This window comes from Prosopis cineraria, unplaced genomic scaffold, assembly GCF_029017545.1.
Source record: "Prosopis cineraria cultivar Desert tree isolate PC_DT_omini unplaced genomic scaffold, ASM2901754v1 PC6, whole genome shotgun sequence".
Taxonomy (NCBI): Eukaryota; Viridiplantae; Streptophyta; class Magnoliopsida; order Fabales; family Fabaceae; genus Prosopis; species Prosopis cineraria.
Window position 1 is genome coordinate 1,585,050 of NW_026555337.1, and position 2,216 is coordinate 1,587,265.

The following is a 2,216-nucleotide window of genomic DNA, read 5'->3' on the forward strand; positions in this document are numbered from 1 at the left end:
ATTTTAAATACACGAAAAAAAAATGAGGACACGTTTCGCCTAAGATTAAAAAAAAAAAAAAACTCAGGCAGGCACATAGGACCAGAGCCTATGCATAGCAGGATAATGAAATGGTTTTGGATTTATTTATTTTTTAAAAAAGTGAATCTTGAGTCTATTAACGAAAGAAATTTGGTAGCGAACAACCATGATTCACATGAATGATTAACTGGTTGAGGCCACAGCAAACATGAAGATTAGACAAGAACGTAGTGCCCCCACCAAGTTCTTTGCTCGGTTCGCAAAACAAGCGCTAATTCAATTTGCCATCATGATCAATCCGAGGCGCACAAAACAAAACATAGTAGAAAAATCATCATGCTGCTATGTAAATTGTAAAACATGAAATTAGTACAAAGTCATTTAGATAAATTAATCTGCATGTGGAGCGGGGGAAAAATGAACAGAGGCTTGATATTTTACTCATGGAAAATCTAGCGGACCATCGATTCCTTCTCCAGAGGTCTGAATGTTGTTGGAGAAGATGCCAGCGGAAGCACCTGATGTTGTTGAACCTCCCTCTGGTCCCTTTCTTTGTTCTTGATGAGTCTAAGGAAAGACCCATCTCTCTCGTCTATCACCGTTGTTGGGTTCGGAGACTCTTTAAGCCCAGATTCCGAAACAGACCCCTGATTGCTCTGCGCCCTTTTGTGAGCTTCTTCAATTATTCTTCGGTACAATTTCTCCTCTGCATCTCTGAGGAACTTAAACTTTGGCGGAGGCGAAGATCTAAATCTGTTAATTTCTGGTTCCGACAATGATTCAAAGAGAGGGTTGAATCCTTGGTGCTTGTAAGAATCAAGAGGGTTCAAAGGGGATTTCAACGGTGAAGAAGCCACAGGTGTGAGAAATGGAGTATCAATTGCCACCATAAGATCACTCAAGCTCCTAGTTCTAGACCCTTTTCTGGATTTTCCATCCTCGGACTCCAAATCCTCCTTGGTCTCCTCCTTGATTGTGAAGAGAAATCTGGGCGGACCAGCGAGGTTGTGCAGCCTCATGAGCTCTGACTCCACACTATCTTCTCCCAAGCTCTTCAATACCACATCCTTGTGAGTAGTAGTAGTACCCAACTCAACGTCACTTTCAAGAATCTTCGTTTCTGGGCCTCTGGTGGTAGTGTGCAGTGAAGATATGGTCTTCCAGCACGCCCCGTCAAGCATTCGCTTCGTATAATTGCTCTCATCATTCCCAATCTCTGCGTGCGTCCTCCTTTTCCGCCATAATAAATAGTAAAGCTGAGCGATCAGAGCCAAAAGAAGGGAGCCAAACACCACACTCAGCCCAATACCTATCCCACTGAATGACATCGTCTTTGGTTGCCAGAGAATTCACATCTTCATGCCAACAACCAAACCACCATTCATTAGAAAAGCAAAATATTTTAGATGAAAATTATGCTATCCCAGATTTGCAGCGCAGAGAAGTCACAGAATTTGCGAGAGAACATCAAAATTTCTGCGGATTTCAAGGAAAGTGGGGTGAGAGAGAGAAGTCGAGAGAGGAAGGAGCATCCGCCTTCCATTAATGGCAAATCTTCTTCATTTATGAAAGTCACGTCGTAAAGACAGGAATATATTGGCAGAACACAAGCCTAGGAGTGGGGTACGAGTGGGAAGGGAAATTTCACTGGAACGAGAGGAAAGAGGAAAAGGCCACACATACCTTGTACGCTAAAGATACGAACAACGCGGAAACCCAGAGGCAGAGAGAGATGGTGAAGAGCCAATGAAAGCCAGAAGCTTAGCTTATAAAGGATGCCATTACGGAGGGGAAACAGGGTCTGATATTTTTTTTCTTTCTGGAGAAAACTTGTGAATTGGAGATTAAAAGATAGGGGTTGGAGCGAGGGTGGAGTGTGATAAGGGTTGGGGCCTTGGAGAGTGGGGACACGGCGTGGGGCGACCGGGTCTTGGAGCGATGTGGCTAAGAAGCCTATTTGTATGGTTCCAGAGCATCTCCCTCACATGGGCCTTCTAGCTGTGATTTTTGAGAATTCAAAAAAAGCAAAAATAAATTACTTAGAAAATCAAAACTAAAAACGCCACGATAACAGTCATAGGAATGGTGTAAAAGAGAGCGATGATAATTAAGATAATTGCATCGGCCACGCGGAGGCGATTGCATGTAATAATAACGCGGCTGGAGAACGGAATCCAAAAAAACACAACCGTGAG

At 43.4% G+C, this 2,216-nt stretch overlaps 1 protein-coding gene across 2 annotated transcripts; it reads right to left on the reverse strand.

Moving 5' to 3' along the window:
• Window positions 1-344: 344 nt before the first annotated feature.
• LOC129312819 (uncharacterized) lies at window positions 345-1,950 on the reverse strand. 2 transcript variants are annotated; one of them, XM_054955571.1, is made up of 2 exons: window positions 1,705-1,950; window positions 345-1,376 (listed from the first exon to the last, which is right to left on the reverse strand). In XM_054955571.1, exon 2 carries the CDS (start codon window positions 1,347-1,349, stop codon window positions 474-476), a length of 876 nt encoding a protein of 291 aa, XP_054811546.1. In that variant the 5' UTR covers window positions 1,350-1,376; window positions 1,705-1,950; the 3' UTR covers window positions 345-473. The 2 variants fall into 2 exon arrangements, with proteins under 2 accessions (XP_054811546.1, XP_054811545.1); XM_054955570.1 differs by having other exon boundaries at window positions 345-1,497; window positions 1,705-1,948.
• Window positions 1,951-2,216: the final 266 nt, after the last annotated feature.